The sequence below is a fragment of the Meles meles genome, chromosome 3 (assembly GCF_922984935.1).
Source record: "Meles meles chromosome 3, mMelMel3.1 paternal haplotype, whole genome shotgun sequence".
Taxonomy (NCBI): domain Eukaryota; kingdom Metazoa; phylum Chordata; class Mammalia; order Carnivora; family Mustelidae; genus Meles; species Meles meles.
The window spans coordinates 183,947,449-183,966,542 of record NC_060068.1 but is presented as its reverse complement, the minus strand read 5'-3'; the positions used below and the strand labels follow the sequence as shown (position 1 = coordinate 183,966,542).

Below are 19,094 nucleotides of genomic sequence, written 5' to 3'. Positions count from 1 at the left end.
AGACTAGACAGGGTCAAGCGGTGAGTTCCTCCCGCAGGACCCATGAACACAGTAAAGAGCTCCAGCCGGCGATTGCATCACACGGACACGCGAGAGACCCAGAGCGGCCAGCACAGCGCCGCAGGGGGACAAAGTCCAGGACGACACTCGCCGACCCCGCAGTAATGGAGTCGGCGGTGCTGGCGGGAGGACAGAGCTGCGAGACAGGCCCGCGGGAGCACGGCCCCCGACCTCGGACAGGGCAGCGAACCCCGTCTCCGCAGCAAGCTGTGCAGGCACGGGGGCGGCGCGCGGCAGGAGGGGCGGACACAGACCTTACGGCCTCACGGCGCCGCCTGCACGTGCGGCCCTAACCCTCGGTGGCAAATGCGGGGTCGTGAACCTCCTAGAAGACGAGCAAGAGGAGACCGGGCTGACCCGGTGTGGTGGTGACGCTTTAGATGCACCACCAGGGGCGCGACCCGTGAGAGGCGGAGCAGAGAAAGTGCAGCTCGGGTCAGACCGCCTGGTCCCTGCAAGACAGAGACGCGAGAACACGGAGACCGGCGCGGGCCGGGAGAAGACACCCGCCGAAGACCGTCTGACGAAGGGTCTGCGTCCCGAACACAAGAAGATCTCGAACCTCAGTGAGAAGAGAGACGCCGACTGAAACATGGGCCCGATCAGCGGACGCGTCAGCCAGGAAGGGGTGCAGCTGGACACGGGCATCCAAGAGGATGCTCCGGGTCGTCCGTCGTTCGGGACTTGCAGGCCAAAACAACAAGGCACGACTCTACGTCTCCCGACGTGATTAAAGCTCCAAATGGCCAGTGCCGGATGCCGGCCAGGGCGTGACGCCACGGGGGTGGGCGGGAGCGCAGAACGGGCGGCCACTTTGGAGGACAGCTCAGTGGCTTCCTACAAAACTAACCCTACCCTTACCGTGTGACCCAACAACCACGCTCCTTGGTATTCACACAAAGGCACTGAAACCTTACGTCCACACAAGAACCTGCGCACGGACGTGTGAGCAGCTCTGTTCCCAAGGGCCAGAACTCGGGAGCAACCAAGACCTCCTTCAGTGGGTGAGGGACGAACGAGTCTGCGACCCACAGACGGTATCGTTCGGGCCCGAAGGCATGAGCTGTTGGGACAGGAAAGTCCACGGATGAATGTTCAATGCATGTTACCAAGTCAAAGACGGCAGTCTGCGTTCTGGACGCCCGTACAGCAGGATCCCAGGTCTGTGGCCTTCTGGAAAAGGCAACACTACAGAGGCAGCAGAAAGACCAGTGGGCGCCGGGGGTTGGGGGAGGGAGCGACAGGTAGAGCCGAGGGGACTTCTGGGCACTGACAATACTCAGTACGACACGATCATGTCAAACGTACGCGTTCTGCACTCGTCCGGCCCCGCAGGCTACGCCACGCACGCCGAGGGCAGACCCACAGGCAAACGACGGGAAGCGACGAGGGATCGATACCGGCTCACCAGCTGCGGCACACGCGTCGCGGCAACACGAACAAGAGACTCCGGGGGGTGCCGAGGGCGGGCTAGGGAACCCCTGCACCATCTGGTCACTGCCTGTGTAAGTTCACACCTTTACTGAAAACGTCGAGTCTCGTAACACTTGGAAGTCAGCATTTGACGCTGTGGTGGGTGCTCCGGGGTGGGGGGGGGTCCGACACCGTGATGTGGCCTTAGGAGGCCAGGCCCGGCCGGCGGTGACAGCATGTTAGGGATGAGGAGTGAGAGGTGGGCAGGCCAGGAACCAGGCCAGGGGGAGTGGCCCGCGGTTTTCCGCCCGCTGCTCCGCCGTCTGTCCTGGTTCTTCTGTGCCCACCCTGCAAGGTGTCGTGAGCGTGCATGACCGCGAGCGGCGTGGGCAGGTGCGTGCGTGGACGGGAGCACAGCAGCAAGGGGAGCCCTACCCCCCCCCGGCTGCTCGTGTCGGAGTCAGAGGCGCCCGCCTCGCTGGAGAGCGGCGGCTCCCTCGTGAGGGTCCAGTGAGTCCTGCTTCCCGGGAGAGGTCGGCCCCCTGCACCGCAGCCATGCGCCCCGACCCAGTGTGCGTGTCGGACACTGTGCACGCTGAGTCCCCTGGACGTGCCACCTGTCACCCCCCACCCCCAAACAGCCTGACATGTGTCCCTCCCAGGACAGGAGCTCCGTGGGAGGTGACAAGGCCCCCGTGGAGGCCGTGACCCGCAAGTCCTCACCAGGGCACACGCACGCGTCCCGCATGGGCCTTGGTGTGGCCGGTGCCCGTGGCGCTGAGCGGCTGAGCACCGGCCCCAGCTCAGGCTGCTGAGGCGCGCAGACCACCGCCCCCCTCCCCCCGCTCCCTTTGATGCGGGCACAGGGCACGTATGAGGACGGACGGCCTTGTTTCTGGAAAAGCAGACAGTTCATCGAACTCCCCACAGTTAGGCCTCAGTGGCTCCGTGGATTTAGGCAGAATACAGCTAAACGCGGCCCCGTGGGCGGTGCAGTGGCCAGAGGACGATAGCCCCGGCTCCAGGCAGGGACTGCCCGCTCTCAGGTGCCTCTCCCTCCGCTGGCAGCTGCCCAGGGCACCTCTCTCCTAGGAGCAGACGCGACCATGCCAGTCGTCGTGCTCGGCTCCGGGTCCGCCCCAGGCCGGGAGGGGTGGGAGGCGCAGGACCGGCTCCCCAGTGAGCCAGCGCACAGCTCGGGAAGGCCGTCTGCTCTGCGGGGAGATTCCCAGACACGCTCTGCTCGCTGATGCTTCGGCGAGCCTTCAGGGCATCAGAAAACCAGGATTCTAAGCAGAAAGCCAGCGGGAGGTTCCCTGGGATCAGCTGCCCCTGAGGGGAAGGTGGGGGCCTGGGGGAGAGGCAAGTGCAGAGACAGAGCCCCTTGGTCTCCACCCCCTGTGCCCCTGGAGGGTGCCCGGGCCGGTGCGTGGGTGGGAAGAGGGTCCCAAGGCACTGGGCCTGGGGATCAGCATTCCCCACGCCGACCTGTGCTCGAGGCTCAGAGCCGTGACTCTGGTCGGTGGAAGAACCTGTCCTCGTCCCTGGGCGCTGGCCACATGTGCCCGTCCTGCCTCTGCTGACGCACTGCAGGGGCCCCGTGAGCGGGCGTTGGGCCTCAAAATTCTCTCGGGCCTCGGGGACCCGAGATACAGGGCGCCGGGCAAGGCTCTCGGTGGCCCAGGGCTGTCAGAACGTTCTGGGCATTGTTGAGTTAATGAGGAAAGGGTTTTCCCAGCAGAGGCTTATTCTCCACACCGGGGGCCTGGGGGCCTTCTCGGAAACTTAAAACTTCCTTCTCCAGTTTGTCCCCGGCGGGGTAAGCTCTGGGCGGGAGGTGCTTGGGGAAGGGCTGAGCTCAGACCCACCGCGCCAGCAGAGGGTGACGGTGCCTGGGCCACACTTGTGCCCCCGAGCGCCTGCCTGAGCTCCGCTCTGCTTGCTGACTGTAGTTCTTAAATGGTGGTTGGACGACCCCCACCGGAATCCTAGCAACACCGTGCCAGAGGCCGCCAGAAAACATGCGCCCTGGGGCAGGAAGGACAAGGTATCAGGAAGGAAAGGGAAATCAGGGGCCAAGGTTTGAGGCACCCCTGTGCAGGGCCAACAGCCCGTCACAGGCTGGTCCCCCCAGGCCCGGCGAGTCCACAGGACGCCCCTCCAGTGGAAGACCCAGTGGGTAAAAGCCCCCACCAGGACAAGGCCGCAAGATCGCTCCAAGGAGGGAGGCCGCAGGGAGCCAACCTGTGTGCCGAGGGCTACCGTCTCTGGCCACGGAGGGACACGGGCCCCCAGAGCCACGGGGGGGTCCTCACTCCCCACCCCCAGCCTCTGACCTACAGGCCGCGGCTGTTGTTGCCTGACCCTTTGCTGCGACCCGGCCCCGCGCAGGGTGAGCGCCGTGTCCACGGGACGTCCCCCGGCACCTGAAAGCAACCGCATGCGTCCGTGCATGCGTCCACCCTTGTCCCTCCCGCGGAGCTGAGGTCCCAGGCCACGTGCCTGCTGAGGGGACCGGGGCACTGCAGGGAGAGTGGCTGGCCCGCCGCAAGGTCGCCCGGGATCCCTCGGAGGCGGCACCAGACCAGACAGGTGCCCCAGTGCAGGAGGCCCTGGAATGGCTCGTGCGTGTGAGACACGGCCGGCCTCCAGGAGCCTGGCCAGGCCGTAGCTGCTCAGCACGCTTCCCTTCAGCCTCCCACCCCGACAGCCTCCTGCGTGGCTCCAGGTCCCGCCTCTGAGTCAGGGGTGTGGCGCCGGCCCAGGGGGGCTGAGATGCCCTGAGCCGCGCTGGTCTCACCCGGCCCCTCGGCTGCCCGAGAGCGGCCGAGGCCAGGGACTCACCCACTCCCCACTCCCAGGGACACAGGGGGCCGGTCTCCATCCTTATCCTCAGCGGAAGGAGCAGAAGGACGGTTCTGCGGCCACGGGACACGGAGCAGGGTGGCGGGCCCCCACGCGCACTCCCCGCGCTCTGTCACAGACGCCAGCTGCCTTCTGGGGAATCTGGCCACCGAGTCGCCTCCCTGTGGAGGGGGGCTGCGGCTGCCTGGCCCTGCTGTGGGGACCCCCATTCCCAGGCCTGCTCTGGGGTCCTGCTGGGGGCTCCTGCTGGCTTCTTGAGCTGGAAAGGCCTCTGCGACCCCATGACGCAGCTCTTGCTGGGCCGCCAATGGGACAGCTGGGGATGGATTCTGCTCCTCCGCGGCCCCCTCCCTTGGGAGCCCGGCGGCTCCGGCAGGGTTTGGGCAGGGAGCCTCCCCCGAGGGTCTGTGTGCAGGGTTTGGCCTGGAGCGCAGAGTCCCTCCCTTGGACCGTGTGTGGGAGTGATGATGACGCGATCATTCACTCCATGTCCCCGGAGCACCTGCCGGGTCTGTCCCGTCCTCCCTGCGCCTCCACAGGGGCTGCTGGTGCTGCAGAGCCTCCTGGGGGTACCTCGGGACCCCAGGAAGCTGCAGGCCTTGTAGCCCGCAGCCGCATGGGGAAGAGATTTCAGACCTTCGGCCACAGGCTGCACAGCCTCACAGCTCAGACGAGCCGGGGCGGCGCACACACACGCCACCGCTCGCGGGCACAGGGCACAGTGCTCGTGTGGGGTCCTCCTCCGGCGGGCGGCCCTGTTCCGGCCCACGTGAGGCCAGCGGGCTGAAGGTGACCTGCACCGAGCACCCAGCACGTGAGGGCTGCATTCTGAGGGGGACTCAGGTGCCCTGCACCCCAGCAGCCGGGCTTGTTAAGTCCCAGAAGGGACAGAAGCCCCAGGAGCTGGCAGTGTGCCCCCCGTTGTTCCGCAGACTGTCAGCAACAGGCGTTTCTGACTCCCCGTTTGGCCTGTGCGGAAGAAGCCTTCCCTGCTGAGAACTCACCGGCAGTGTGGACTTTAGCATGATCGCTCGGCAGGTGATGAATTCACTGAGGGTTCCTGCTTCACCCAGGAAAGGGAGGAACGGGACCAGCCCTCCCCCACGCAGCCCCGCACCCTCCCTCCTGAGCTCGGGGCTGTCCCTGCCCCCAGGCTGGCGGTCCCGGGCCCAGGATGCCTCCCAGAGGCAGGATCCCACCCCGGTATAGAAACAGAGGGATCAACTGGGTGAGGGGACCTGGTTCAACCCCCACCCGGAAAGTCCACAGCTGCCAGCAGGCCCCCAGCCCCCATCCTCAGCCCTGGCCATCTGCCATCGCAGCCCGGTGGCCCTGCCCCCGAGGGAGGCACCTGGACTCCCTCTCCCCAGCCCCTCTTGCTCGGGCTGGCCCCCTCCCTTCCCATGCAGCTCATCTTAACTGTGCCCCAGATGGGGAGCCTACACCCAGGCTAGTCTGACTCCTCGGCCTGGACTCTGACCCCTGTGTCCAGCAAACCGTGGGGCTCTCAATTCCTTCTAGAACTGATGAATGAACACTTGGGTTGTAGATGTGGACTTGAGACACAGCCAGCTCCACGGAGAGGCCGGGGTGAGGCCGAGGCCACCGCCAGACCCCTGACCCGCCTGGGGCCTCTTGCCTGGAGCGTGCCCAGCACGGACAGCCGTCGTCACCCCAGTGGGTGGCGTGTGGCAGGCAGGGCAGGCCCGGCAAGTGGCAGCGAGCACTCTGCCTCGTTGCCCCGTACCTGCCTAGCGGTCCCGTGCCCCCTGGGACGCCGGGGGCACGCAAGCCCGACCACAGCGGCCTGGCAAACCCTTCAGCGCACAGCTGTGTCGTCTCACGGACACTCGGAGGGGAAGGCCTTTAATCCTGGAGGTGGCCGTAACCTCCGATCAGCCCCTAGAGCACACACAGACTGCTGTCTGACTCGTTCGCTCCAAACGGGTTTGTACAATGAGAGGGACTGTGCCGGCATTACGACGCCCCCGGGGAAGACTCATCTCGGGTGACAGGTCCGAGCTGCCCTCATCCTCCCTGGAATCTGGTCCCTCTCAGGGCAGCCATGCACACCTCTGCCCAGAAGCCTCCGTGGCCCCTCTTCCCTGTGACGCATGTGACTGGTCGCCTTGCTGGCCCCTGTGACCGCACCTCCCCCCCCGGCTGAATCCCCCGGCTGCTCCTAAGACAAACCCACACCTGCCCACCTCAGAGCCTTTTCACTGGCTGTTCCACTCCCGAAAATGCTTCCCCTTACCCACCGGGCTCATTCCCCTCTGCCTGCCTCTCTGCCCGCACTATCCTCCACCCCTCATTTGTTGTTCACTGTAGCACAGAGCGCCACGCATCCTGTGGTGTGACCTCGCCGGCCCGTCCCACCTAGGAACCTGCACGTGTCCCGTGGCACCAGCGAGTGTCCTGTGGCACCGGCGCTTGTTCCGTGGCACCTGTTCCGTGGCACCTGCATCCCACGTCACCCCATTTGCCCCTGAGCACCTGCGTCCCGTGGCCCGGAGCAGCATTGGCAGGGACAATCGTGAAGTGAGCACAGAACTGGGGGGCAGTCCCCAGCAGCCGGAGAGGCAGCTGCTACAAGCCAGGCACTCGAGACCGCGTTAATCGGTACAGCAGACCAGTCACGCCCCCAGCCATGGTCCCTGCGCTGATGGCATTGAGCTTCCTGGGACCCAAGTTCCAGGCTCGGCACAGGAGTATGGGAACTGGCAGCCACGCGGATGGGAGCCCGGGTCCCCAGAGCCGGCGTGCTGGGACCTGGAGGATTTGTGGTGTGCTGTTCCCGGAGGCATGACTGGGGGGGAATGGATCGGTAGCAGGTTTCAGCCGGCGGTGGGGCTGCTCGAGGCCAGGGCTGGTGGGGGTGAGCGCAGCTTCTCCTGGGGACACAGCCCGCCTGAGTGAGCGTCGTGTGCGGTGAGCTGCTCCCCACCCTTAGCCCCGACGACGTGCTGGGTGCTCTGGGCGGCGCTGGCCTTGCTTGGCCATGGGCCGCCCTCCGCCGCGTGTGTTATCTGGGTGCGACGCTCCCAGGAGGCTGTGCGGCAGCTTGGGGGAAGAATCCAGGTGACGAACGTCTTTCCAGATCCAGAGCTTGGAAGGAGTGGATGAAGCTTAGGAGAGGCAGGCCTCTAGGGCCACACGCATCTCCAACCTGCCCGTCCATGCTGCTTGGCACAGGGCAGGCTGGGGGCCAGGCAGGGAGGGCACGGCACGAACCAGACATGGCCCCTGCCTTCATGCGGCTGACCGCAAGTCCTTGGGAGCAGGGGGCTGGGGGCTTACCTGACGGGTGGAGTGTAGGGGAGCCACACAGGGCGGGGCCATGCCAGCACGGGTGGGAGGTCACCATGCACCCCCAGGGCTGTCCTACTCCCCTGTCCCGACTGCCCTTGGGATTCTGCTGTCCCCAAAAGCCCCTCTGCCATCTCCCCCTTCACTTTTGGTTTCCTGCCCCCCAGCCCAGAGGCCCGTGGAGCTCAGCATCACCTGGTCCCAGCAGGCTCTGCAGACAGTGCTGGGGAGGGGAGGGGCTGCCGCTCCTGGGCTCGCGCAGCACCCCTGCTCTGCTGGCCTGAGCAGAGAGTGGAGACGCGAGACAAAGGCATGGAGGAGAGACAGGGAAGGGGGCGGGCGGTGAATAGGGTCAGGCAGGGGGGCTCTGGGGTGCAGGCAGGTTGGGGGAGAAGACCCAAGACCAGGAGCTCAGACCCAGCGCCCGAGAGTGGCTCCCAGCCAGGAGCCAAGGAGCCCTCCTCAGGGGGAAGAGGGGGAAGATGCTGAGGCAGAGTGGGTGGGCGGAGCGACCTTGGTCAGTCCTGTCCCTCGTTCGTGAGTGCCTCCCTCCAGCGAACAGCTCTGGGGAAATCCCGCTGCCGGACAGACTCCAGACGCCAGCGAGATGCGTGGACAGGAACCCTAACTGCAAGCTTAGACCCCAGCTGGGGCCCGGTGGGTGTGGCGGGGACACTTCCCTCCAACCCGCAGGGACACAGAGGAACCCGCAGCCCCTTCCTCGAGGGGCCAGAACGGGCGGGGTGGGGGGTCCTGACACGTCTCCCGGGAGATAAAATGTGGGGCTGAATACAGGCCGGGAAGCCCCAGAGACGGGCCTCAGGTGACCGTTGTCCCAGAGCCCGTGTGTACCCCCCAGAGGCTGACCCGGGTCCAGAGCCCGCGCGGTGGCTTGGAGCCTCGGGAGTAACGCCAAGGCTCTCTCCGCTTACGGGAAGTTGGCCCAGGCAAAGCCTTCCGGGAGTCCCTTCCCCGAGCTGGCTGGACGGGAGGCTATCGGTACGGCCAACTTTTGCCCCTCTGTCCTGGGGACGTTTCAGGGTCATAGGTTAGCTCCAGATGCCCACGGAGCGTGGCATGGTCTGTGGCTATTTTCCCCGCAGGCTTTCCCGTACACGTTCGGCACGGAAGAGCTCTGGGAGGGACCCTCGGCTCTAGGCTCTTGGTGTTGGGTCCCACCTCCAGGCCCACTGACTGCATCTGTCCTGCCAGGACTGGGGTCCATTAGGGCCCACTGACTCATCCACCCCTGGGAGGATGGGGCCCACTGGGGGCTCCCCTGCTCACGCTGTCCTTCTAGGTCATCTTCTTCCAGATCCCCTGCTGCCTTCCTTCGAGGGGAGTGAGGGAAATCCAGCGCAAGAAGGCAGGAGAGCGTGACGGACAGCGCCCAGGAAGCCACGGGAAAGAGCAGACAAGGGAGAGACTAAGCACCTGGCCCTAGGACCAGAGCCCACGAAGTTTCTGGTTTTAACCCCAGGAGGTAAATACCACCCCCATGGCTTCCCCCACAGCCTGGGAATGCCCCAGGACAGATGCCCAGTCCCCACGGCTGAACCTCAGAGAAATACACAGATTAAGCGGGGGAACACGGCGGGTGTGGGTGGGGTGCTCAGGCATGTCCCAGGCCACCGGTCCATGCAAACCATGCACGGCAGAATCGCAGTGATGGGGAGGGTTTGGGAAGCAGTAAGACGTGGGGCCCAGCATCCCAGGGCCGGGGGGCTCGACGGACTGGACTGAAAAGCCAGCAGCCAGCATGGCAAAGGCAGGCTCCCAGGGCTGCACTCGGCCCGGAGAGTGACGGGGGGAGGCCCTTCCCTTGGAGGCACAGCGTGGGCCAGAGGCTCCAGGTCCCACACACCTGCTCCTCCCGCCGGGCACTCTTCCCCCAAGACTGGGGGTGACGGCGGCCTGCAAAGCCCCAAGGGCACCGCGGAAGGGGTCAGGAGAGACCACCTCGCCACCACCCCTGAGCTTCCAGCCCTCCAAGACAGACCGGCCCACCAGCCACTGGGGTCCTCCCGGGGTGTTTCCTCCCGGCTTGAGTGGCTGGGGGTGCGCCTGGGCTGCCCCCTTTCCCCAGAGAGACCATGGTGGCCGCAGCTGAGACTCTGAGGCTCAGAGAGCGAAGCTGCCACTGGCTGCTGGCCCACGGCGGGGCGCCCTTGCCTCCAGCCGGTCAGTGCTACAAGCTCTACTTCCGAGGAACGTCCCTGGGGTCTCACCGGCCGCCCACACCGACACAGCCCCGCACCCTGGCCTTCACAGCTGCAGCCCGTCCTGTCCAGGCCTCTCCCTATGGCTCAGGCCTCCTCCCTGGCAGGACCTCGACCCCCTCACAGCTCCCCCTCTCAGAAGTCTCCTCCCGATCCGACCCAGTGTCCACCTCCCACCCTGGACCCACTGGGGTGTCAGCTGGACACCTGTGCCCCGAAATGCCCTGCGTAGTGCCTGGGAGCAAAGGGAGCCGTCCACCTAGAACTGCCCCCTCCTGTCCCTTCTCTGCCCTGCCACCAAGACAACAGTCCAAGAGCCCACGTCTGTTCAAGCCCCTCCCCTTTGTGACCCCTGGGGAGAGACCAAAGGCCTGGTTTGGCCTCCTGGGGCCTCCAACAGTCTAATCTCCCTCTTCCCCCAGAAGCGCCATCCAGGTAATCCTGCCACTGCTGAGCTCTGTCTCCAGAAGCTGCTGGGTCCCCGCCCCGGGGGGCCTCCACCCAGGGCTCCGCAGCCTCACGGTCTCTACACGGCCAGTGTGGGCCGCCAAGCCTGCCTTGGCCCAGCCCTTGAACCCCGAGAAGGTCCAGGGAGAGAGAACACAATGAAGGGGACATAGCCCAGCCTGGCCCAAGGCCCCCAGGGACCACGGGGTGGGTAGCTGGGGCCTCAGGGGCCCCCAGGGTCCGGAGGGAGGAAGTCACCCGCCTCAGGGCAGGTGTGATCCCACTGCAGAAGCCCCCACCTCTCTGGCCCAGCAGGAGGGCTCCCTGGCCTTTGGAATTTCCTAAAGATCCGGTAGCAGGCAGCGGGCCTCTGGAGGCCCAGATGCTCACGATGCGTCCTTTGCTGAGCCGCAGACACAGGGTCTTAGGGGCTGGGGGCCCACGGGTTCAGCAGCCACACCTCTCTCTCACCTGTGCGAAGGTGCGGCTTGCAGCGGTGAGCCCAGACTCCTGGGCCAACCCGCTGGTGGCCATGACCCTGCCCTCTGGCCTTTCTCTGTCCTGACTGCTTGCGGCAAGAAGCTGCCTCATCACATCAGCGGGACTCAGGGCTTTGTCCCAGGGTCCCCGGCAGGCTACACGTGGCTGGAAGAAACCTGACGTCTGCGGTGCGAGCTGGGGTGTGGGCTCGAAGGAACCCTTGACGCCGCTGCTCGGACATGTGGCAAAAGCTTGGAAATGGACAGAAACCCACTGTCGCTCTGCTCCTGCGCCTTGAGATCAAAATCGCCTAAAAGGGACCAAAGAGCTTCAGGAGCACAAACCCTGGACAGTGGGGTCCGGAAGGGAGCGCGCCAGGTCCACGCCCTCCCGTCATGCCTGTGCGGACGCAGGGCCCTGGGGCCTCCATGCTCCCCCAGATGCAGGAGAAGGTGGGAGAGTGCTCCATGGGGCTCAGGAGAAGGGGTGCTAGGCTTGGCCGCACAGGAAGGGGGCTGGGGACCAGGTCTGTGGGGCGGGGAGAGGGGGAGGAGCCCAGGCAGTGGAGAAGCCCCAGGGGTAACCGCTGACCAGGTTAGACCTCCACTGGTCACTTTGGGGAACAGAGGGTCTGGGGGGTGGGGAGGGGGCGGAGCTCCAGCCTCCAGGATCTGGGCAGGACTGCGGCAGCCGCTGAGGTGAGGTGAGTGCTTGGTTGTGGGAGCTCTTGGTCTGTGGGGCTGAGCAGGGGGGCTGGCTGGTTGGGTAAGGTTTGGTGTGGTTTTGGGGCTCCAGAAGGTTGAGAGATGGCAGCGCATGGATGGAGGAGGGACAGCCGAGGGGCAGTGGGGAAGGGGCCAGACCAGAAGGCGTGGGGAGCTGCAAAGGAAAGGGCAGAGGCGTGTTGCCTGAGGCGGGCGCACAGAGCCACCGGGAGGACCTGCGCAGGGCGAGCACAGCGGATTCTGGGTTCCGGGGATGGCAGGCAGGGAGGCTGGGAGCTGGGCCCGGGGTGAGTCCTGCCTTACTTTTCCAGATGGGGAGACTGAGTCTCTCTGAGGTCCTGTCCCCACGTGAGACACACAACGCCACCACAGCAGGAACCCCACACACATGGCAGCGAGGGCAGAGCTCAGCGCAGGGCAGGGGGGCTCTGCGGAGGGGCTGGGTCAGCTCTGGGGGTCTGCCCTCAGGGTCTTCTTCATGTTGTCCTGAGAACCCCCCAGAGTCTTTGTCCCTTCAAGGGGGGTCAGCAATCCCAGATGACAGCAGGGGAACGAGGACATGGTGCTCATGCAGCGAGCCTTCTTCAAGGCGTCTGGGTAAGAAAATGGTTCTGGGCTTGCCCCTGAGCAGGACCAGGGCTGGCTGGAGTCCATGGCCACCCCACCCCGGAGAAGGGGCCCTCAGGACAGGTCCAGGCACCGGAGACTTGCAAGGACGTGGCTCCTCTGGGTGAGTAACAAGCTCGGGGACAGGTAAGAACTCGGGTCCGTGCGCCCGCCTTCCTGCAGACTCTCCCCTCGGGGCCTACTGGCTGGGGGGAGTGCTGGTGACTGTCACCGGGATTTCAGGGGCCAGTCTCCATGTCTGGGTGCCGGGGCAGGACTAGGAGAAGCCCCAGCTCGCAAGGAAAGCACATGTCTGCTTTACAAAGCCAGGGTCCTCCACGCCCCAGGTGTGGACCCCCAGAGCATCCCAGGTCTGCCCTGCAAACGTCCTCCTTGTGGCGGTTTCACAAGAGAGAGAAGGCGGAGGAGAACAAAAGCCCCACCCCCTGCCCCAGAAACGGGTCAGTCCCGAAAACAGGCCACTCCAGTGCGCGTGTGGGACAGAGCTCTCAGAGCCCCAGGGTGGGGCTGGACCTGTCCCGTAGGTGACCAGCGGAAAGTGGCCAGCGTCAGTCACCTCCCACGGCAGATGTGTGTGGAAGAGACGCAACGTGAGACCTCACGTGGGTGCTGGAGTTTTACTCTTATCGCAAGACCCCAGAAAGCCCAGTGAGGACAGAGTGCGGAGACCAGGCAGCCAGGGCGGGAAAGAGGAGGGGCCAGAGGGATGGCGAGCGCCTTCAAGAACCAGAAAGCAGAAATGAGAGGGACCTCCAGGGAGGGAGGACACAGAGCAGGGCACAGAGCAGGCGGTGCTGAACGGGACACAAGCTAACCAGGCACCCAAAACCCCAGGCCCCCAAATCTCCGGTAGTTCCCCCCCCCAGAGCCTGACCCTCCTGTCCTGCTGAACACGTCAGAGCCCAATGCCCCAGGAGGTGCTCCCGCCTCCTCGTTCCCGACTCCCTACCTCCTGCCCTTCCCTGGGGGGGGTCCTCACACCCCTCCCTGCCCTTCCCCCCCGAGCTCCACCTAGCAAGTCCCACAGGCCATCGTCGTTTCACAGGCTCCAGGAAGACCCTCCCTGGTGGGCCAACATGTCACAACTCCGGTCCTCCTAAGCGCTCAAGAAAGCTGACCTTCCCATCACCTTGCCCCGGAGTCACCTGTGGTTCCCACTTGCTGGCTCACTGGAGCAAGTTAAGAGAAATCCCACAGACCAGGATTTTTCAAAGAGAAACACTGCCAACGGAAAAACTGCTCCTACACGTAGGGTTTTACTGGGTTTAATCTTGAGTCCAAAGGCTTTCTTTCTGCCCCAGGAGCCGACTCTCACGCAGCCCTGGACGGCAAGAACCGCCCTTTCTCCCCACATCAAACAGCCCCACAAGCCGCAGACAGCACACGGGGCTGGGGGCGCCCCAGGGCAGGAGCAGCTCCGAGGTCTGCAGGCCTGGACGCGGCAGAAGGGAGCCCCCGCGCGAAACCCAGAAGCCTGGCGGGCGCGGGGCTCCGGAGGCTGCGCCCAGCCGGCGGGGACCGTGTCACCCTCGGCAACCGACACAGCGGCTCCGGGCCCGGCCAGGCTCGCAGTCCGCGCCTCGCCCCACCTGACCCGAAGGCTTGGCTCCGGGGGAGGGGGGGAGGCCTGGCTCCCGGGGGCGGGGGGCCTGGCCGCGGGGCGGGGAAGACGGCGGACCCGGCCGAGACCGCGACCCGGGCGAACGCGGGCGTCGCGCTCCGCACCGGGGGCGCAGGCGGGTCCCGCAGTCCCCGCGAGCCGGGCGGGCGCCGGCGGGAGGGGAAGTCGCGGCGGGACGACGACCTGGAGACCCCTGGAGCCCCGGGCGTCTTACCGATCTTGGCCAAGCTGGCCACGAGGATCCACAGCGCGATGATGTACGGGTCCTGGACATGGTCCCACTCGAAGGTGACCACCTGGAAACCCTGGCTGTGTCCGTGCGCGCTGCCAGGCCCCTCCTCGACGCCCCGCACCCGCGGCAGCGCGCCGAGCGCCGGCAGCAGCGCCAGCAGCAGCCCCGGACCGCAGCCCGCAACCCCGCGCCCCGACATCGCCGCCCGCGCTCAGCAGCCTGTCGGGACGCGCATGGCCTGTGGGTCCTGCTGCGCTCGGCGGGCCGCGCTGCGCCCGGGCTGTCGGACGTGCGGGGCCGTGGGCGCTGGCGTCGGGCGGCCGGCGCGCTCCGGGTGCGGGCTGCTGTCCCGGTCCCCGCCCGCCGGGTGGCCTTTAATCCGGCAGCCCCCTCCCGCCCCGGGGCGGGGCCTTCCCGCCCCCGCGGCGCGCACCCGACCGCGGACTCCGCCGCACGCCCTCGGCACGCCCGCCCGGCCTGCACACGCCCACCCCGGCCGCCGGTCGCCCTGACCTCGCCTCCCGGCGTCCGCGCTCGGTGCCGTCCACCTCCCTCCCCCACCGGCCCGCGGGGTGCTGGCGGCCGGGGCTGGAGGGCGCAGCCCGGAGGTCGGCGCAGCCCGGAGGTCTGCGAAGCGGCGCGGCGAAGCGACGATGCGCAACCCCCTCGCTAGGGGTGGACTGCGGCGCGCGGGTCCCCGCCGGCTTGGCTGGTGGAGGGTGGGCTCCGGGGCCTCGGGCGCCCCTCAGTGGCCTTCGCTCAGCTCCCGAGTTGCCTGGGACAGCTTGCCCCAAGCGGAGGCTTATCCGTAGACACTGGACGGGGCTGGCCGACCCGTTGGAGCCGGAGGGTCCAGGAGGAGGCCAGCCCCAAAGCCTGCAGCTGCCTTGAACACACACCTGCATTTCCTAACAGGATGAAACAACTTGTCCGAAAACAGGTTTTTTCCCTCCAGACCACGGGCGCTGCAGATCCAAGGCGTTCTTCCCTTCCCCAGGCGTGGTGGCCCCTGTTCCTCCCACGAGGGACCTGCCACCCTGCCCTCGGAGCCGGCTGTGAGCGCTGGGAGTGGATTGCTCCTCCCACCCCAGAGCCTGGCCGCCAGCGAACTCCAAGCAGGATGTCCGCCCATAACCCTTCCTGCCGGCACCGTACCCCATGATGGCTCACCTGGGCACCCCAAACGTCAGGAGGCAAGTGCCCCCGTTGTTCCCTTCCCCAGCCCAGGCAGCTCCCTCTCCCACTCAGCAGGTCCAGCGACCATGCGGCTGCCGCAAAGCCCTCTCACCTTCGCCTTCGTCCCCTCCACTTGCCCTGCCCTGCTCGGCTCTCGGGAAGGCCCAGCCCCCAGGATTCAGGTCCCTCTCTGAGCTGTCCTCCTGGGGACCTGTGCAGCTGCACCCTTGTCCTTCCCAAGGTCCTTGTCCCACAGCTGATCTCGCGGCTTGCAGGTGTGAGGCAGAGCCCCCCTCCCTCCCTCCCAGCTCTTTCCCTCCACGTCTTCTTCCCTGCCCCCCACTCAGTTTGACGATTGTGCTGTCCCTGGGAATGTGTGTTCCATGAGTAAGGGGCTCATGGCTGCATTCCCCTTCCTGAAATGGCACCTGGCACCCAGGGACACTCAGGGGAAGCTGGTCTGGTGGACGGACAGAGGCTAGGTGGGCAGGTGGGTGGCCGGACAGGCGGAGGCGTCCCCGGGTATCGGGAGGCACGTCAGGGCGCCAGGAGCTGAGTCGGATGATGCCGAGCCGCACGGAGCTGAGCTGGACGGCTTCATTGCTTGCGCTCTCTCCCGAGTTTCTTTCTGGTGGGGGCTCCTCAGCAATGGAGTAGGGAGTCCATTGAGATCCTGCCCAGCAGGGCAAGCTGGCTGGGTGGCTGGCACTGAGTGTCCGGGTGACCTTTCGGGAGGGCGCTCTAGATTGCTTCAGTCCTCGCTGGGTGTCCTTGGTGGACTGTCCAGATGGAAGGGGCTCTGTGGGGTCTCGGGATCCTTGGTAGAGGGAGGAGGGCCAGGCTCAGTAGGAGGGCTGGCATGAGCCGAACACAGCGTCCGACCATAGGGGTTGTGACCGGCTGCCAGGGTGGCCTTGTGGGGACCACGGAGGGCTGGGGACTGGCTTCCCACTCAGCCGTGTCTCTGTTTCTCTCCCAGCACTGTTCTCAGCCTCCTGTCCCAGACGCGCTGTCAGCTGGACAAGACCGGGCTCCGCCAGCCCAGACGCGTCTCTGTTCTTCCTCACTGTTGCTGAGCGAAGCCTTCAGGAAGAGCGTCCTCTTGGACGACGGCGGCCTTGCGTTGCGCAGGAAGGCCCAGTTCCCACCAGAGCAGCGTGTGCCGTGACGCCCGAAGACCCTCCGGTCGCGCCACCCTCTGCCTGTCCCAAGAGCTCATGCCCTTTCTCCCTGGAGGGCCGCTTCCGGGGCCCAGGAAGTCGTTCGAAGGGCTGGAGCTGAGCGTCGCCGCACAGGTGCCGAGTTGGGTCTGGAGGCTGGGGCTGGCGACCGGCCCCAGGCGGTATGCGGCAGAGGCCACAGGAAGGTTCCAGGGACCAGGGAAAGGGATGCCCACTGGAGAGTCAGGAGCGCGGCTCTGAAATGGTGCCAACTTGTGGGGCTACCGGGCAGGGCTTGTGGACTGTGATGGGTGAGCGCACCTGGGCCCCCGAGAAGCTCTGGCCCGGCGGTGCCTCTGCTGGGGCCGCCCTTCCCCGCGAAAGTCGAAAGTCGGCTCAGGGATGTGAAGCTCCGCATCCCCCAACACCCACACCTGGCTGACCCCCTTCTCCCAAGCGCCCCCACGTGGGCAGGGGCCGCAGGCTGGGCAGCCCCACGCCTCCCTGCCCGAGTCCTGGCTTCAGACGGGGCTGCCGCAGCCCTGCCCCAGGCCTGCCGTCCACAGCCACAGCCGCATCCGCAGAACTCCACCGACACCCCTCCGAGGCGTGCTGGGCAACACTCACGGTACTGCGCAGCCGTTTACCTGGGGCGGGAGCGTGCGTGGTGGCGGGCGTCTGCGGCCTGTCCTCAGGACACCACGGGTGTAGGACGGTGATAACACCTTCCCCAGCCCCATCATCAGGGGCCGCCTTCCCCCCCACCCCTCCCCAGGGGCCTGGTTCACCTGCAGGTTTTCGGGTAGGAACAGTGTTTCAGTCTGCCTGGGCCGCCAGGGCCGGGGCCACCAATGGGGGCTTACACAGCAGAAGCCTGTCTCCCCACTGTTGTGGCTGGAAGTCCAGGAGCAAGGTTCTGACGGAGTCCAGCTCTGGGGCTTGTGGGGGGGCCACTGCATCCTCGGGGGTCTGTCCTCTGAGCAGGGACGTGGGGAGAGGGAGGGAGACATCACTCAGCTTTTTCTTACAGGACTGCCCCTCAGGCCTCACCCTGACGACCTCACTGAGCCTTAATCACCTCGGAGAAACCCTGCCCAGATACTGTCCCAGCGGGGGTTAAGACTGACCGATGAATGGGGGGGAACACAATTCAGTGCCTGGCACCCAGAGAGGGGGTGACCACGGGACATACTGAAAACAGGTAAAATAATGCCAGTAACCAGTCCCCCCCCCCACCCCGCTCCCTCCTCCCTCCTCAGCTTCTGCGAGCATCTCAACTGCAAAAGGTTTGACTCAGAAAACGTCACGTCTCATCTGTCGCTGTGACTTCGGGCTATGAATCCTGCGGTTTAGGAGAGCATCTTGTGCACAAAGAGATGAAAGTCTGAACCTGTTTGGGCTTTAGGTGTCAGCTGGGGAGGTCTGCGGAGGCTCACTGTGACTTGCAATCTGCCCCACGCCGCCGCCCCCACGCACTTACTTTATACCCCAAGGAACCACACCGGCTCTTCGTGAAGAGGGAAGGAGACCCGTGCTATTACCCTCCAAGCCAGTAATTCCGTGCGGGCCCTTCTCTCTGTGTTTGCTGAGCACATACTGCGTGCCCGGGGCACACAGAGCCCCTCAGGGAGCCGGTCACCACCGTCACAATGGCGGATTTACCGTTTCTTATGTGACGGCTGGATTGAAGTTGCATTTCTTACAAATCGGAGCCACCACTCTTCTGTGGTTGGCCTGCCTTTGTGGCCCCGGGTGAGCCTAGAGCCTGTGGAAGCTCGCGCCCAGCCTGCAGGCGAGGACGTCTGGGGACGTTGCTGGCTGGGCGCACAGATGGCACAGAGTGCCACCCGGGACCCCAGCCCCCACCAGGGTCCCAGATTCCTGTCTCCCCTGGGATGCGGACACCCTGCCGGGGACCCCCTCTGTGCCGCACCCCTGCTCCACAGCCTGCCCCACAGCACTCTGCTTGGCCAGGTCGGAGGTCTAGGCCTGTCCCCCCGGCTCTTAGGGACACCGGGGATCTGCCATGACCGTGGCTCCTGGGACTCCTGTGCTCCTACAGGATCCCTCCCCCCAACCACACCTGACCATTCCCTGGCCCCCCCACCCAGCCCTCTGCTGACTTCACACAGACCCAGGAACGTCCTGGTGGTCTTGGACACAGGTGACCCCCTTCGTGGGAGCCCCATCTCCAGGCCCTGCCTCTTCCTTTGCAGGGTCTCAGGCTTCTGCTTCTTTCTGGAAGAGGGAACCCTACTGTGGACCACACCTCCCCGATATCCTCACACTCTCCATCAGCTGTGACTTAGTGCGTCCCCACAAACAGCCCAGGAACCCCATGCCGTCTGCAGCGGAGGTTCAGGGCAGACCACTGAGCCTGAGCTCCCACAAAAAACCATCCGATGTCACAGGCGTGGACCTCCCAGAGCCCTGCTCCCGAGGGCCTCCAGCTGCGCTGAGAAACCCACCCTTTCGGGAACACCCTAAACACAAGGCTTCACAGTTGAACCCTGAACTACATAGGGAGGGTAATGGGGGCCCGGCAAGCGGGGGATATTGGGGAGATGCGTGGAGTTAACATTGGAAAAGCCTCGCCTGCGGCCCCCTGGGACCAGACCGTGGAGCGCTCGGCTATGCGCCGGCAGAGACGGGAGGCCTCCGGTGAGATCGAGAATCTGCTCGAGGCAATGCCGGCAAGTCGCAGGGCGCGGACTGGAAGGAAGTGCGTGTCCCGTAGCCGCTTCGCGGCGTCTACAGACG

The 19,094-nt window shown here is 65.8% G+C and overlaps 1 protein-coding gene across 2 annotated transcripts in view; it reads right to left on the bottom strand.

Annotated features, from left to right (window-relative positions):
• SLC9A3 (solute carrier family 9 member A3) overlaps window positions 1-14,339 on the bottom strand; it is a 43,769-nt gene extending 29,430 nt beyond the window's left edge. For both annotated transcript variants that reach the window (XM_045998937.1, XM_045998938.1), the window contains exon 1: window positions 13,981-14,339. In XM_045998937.1, coding sequence (XP_045854893.1) covers window positions 13,981-14,197 — 217 coding nt within the window. In that variant the 5' untranslated portion in view covers window positions 14,198-14,339. The remainder of the gene's footprint in view (window positions 1-13,980) is intronic.
• Between the last annotated feature and the right edge of the window lie 4,755 nt (window positions 14,340-19,094).